Here is a 1,469-nt window from a genome sequence, read left to right on the forward strand (position 1 = left end):
GTTTTCACTTGTGATGATCCTTTCTCCCCTCTTTTATCTGACAGGAAACAAATGCTGGCCGGTCCGTGAGGAGCTGACCTACGAATTAACAAATGCAGGCCGGTGCAGTGCGTGACAGTGTCAGAAGCTTCTGGGACTTGGATCCAGCGAAACGTAGCCATTACCAAGGCTAACACCACTATAAATGGCTAGCATTGCTGCCCATTCTGCACAAACCCATAAGCCAAACAAAAACAGCTCTCTGGTAGGTGTTTACGCTTAGCGTTTTCATCCTACAATGAGATCACTGCCCATTGTAGTACTTTCCCTCCTGATTCTTGTCCTTGCTGCCCATGTATCCCAAGCCGATGACAAGGGCTCTTCGGTTGGAAGTGGGAAGGATTCCCATGATGGTGATGATCATAAATCAAATGGTGTAGGGCCGGTGAAAAAACCAAAATGCCCTAAGCCCGGACATGGTCCGAAAAACCATGACAATGATGGTCGAGGACCACCGGAAAAGGAGTGCGATGATGGAGAGACAACACCGTCATCACCTGGGCCTTCCCCAGACCAAGGTAATGGTTCGCCATCACCACCGCCATCCCCATCTTATTCACCACCCATGACTCCATCACCTCCACCTCCATCAGAAACTAGTCCTCCTCCGCCTTCATCAAGCCCCCCACCAACACCTTCATCTAGTCCTTCTGTTACACCTCCAACCTACGAACCTAATGATCAATCGCCACCGCCTCCATTGAATCCTTCGCCCATTCCCCCACCACCTCCATCTAGTGCGCCTGCGGCACCTCCAATGAACCCGACTAATGATCAATCTCCTCCACCATCTCCTTCATCTAGCCCCCCAACGATAGCTCCAGTCACCCCACAAACACCTCCATCTAGTCCCCCTGTTACGCCTCCATCTTACGAACCTAACGATCAATCGCCACCACCTACATTGAATCCTCCGTCCATTCCCTCACCACCTCCATCAAGCCCAACTGTGGCACCTCCTATGAACCCAACTAATGATCAGCCTCCTCCACCATCGTCGTCATCTAGCCCCCCACCAATAGCTCCAACTACTCAGCCACCTCCCTCTAGCCCACCTGCTACACCTCCATCAGACTCAACTGATGAGGAAACTCCTACATCACCACCATCATCTAGTCCACCAGTAATAACACTATCAAGCCCTCCACCACCGTCATCGAGTACAGCACCGGCTCCATCCATTGCCACACCACCTTTGTCTAATCCCCCTGCCACACCTCCAACGTACCAAGCTGATAACCAATCCCCTCCACCTCCACCATCATACAGTTCGCCACCGACAACATTAGCTAGTCCTCCACCACCACCATTGAGTCCACCAGCAATAGCACCAACCACTAGCACACCTCCTCCATCTACTTCCCCATCGCCTATGTACACTCCACCAGCAACACCTCCAACGGGCTCAACTGATGAGCAAACTCCATCAC

The 1,469-nt window shown here is 51.9% G+C and overlaps 1 protein-coding gene across 1 annotated transcript; it reads left to right on the forward strand.

Annotated features, from left to right (window-relative positions):
- Positions 1 to 228: 228 nt before the first annotated feature.
- On the forward strand, positions 229 to 1,465 carry LOC123050537 (extensin-like; the record flags this gene model as incomplete). The annotated part of the gene is made up of 1 exon (XM_044473345.1): positions 229 to 1,465. A coding segment is annotated over exon 1 (1,188 nt), but the record flags the coding sequence as incomplete, so codon positions are not given.
- Between the last annotated feature and the right edge of the window lie 4 nt (positions 1,466 to 1,469).

This window comes from Triticum aestivum, chromosome 1A, assembly GCF_018294505.1.
Source record: "Triticum aestivum cultivar Chinese Spring chromosome 1A, IWGSC CS RefSeq v2.1, whole genome shotgun sequence".
In the NCBI taxonomy this organism is placed as follows: Eukaryota; Viridiplantae; Streptophyta; class Magnoliopsida; order Poales; family Poaceae; genus Triticum; species Triticum aestivum.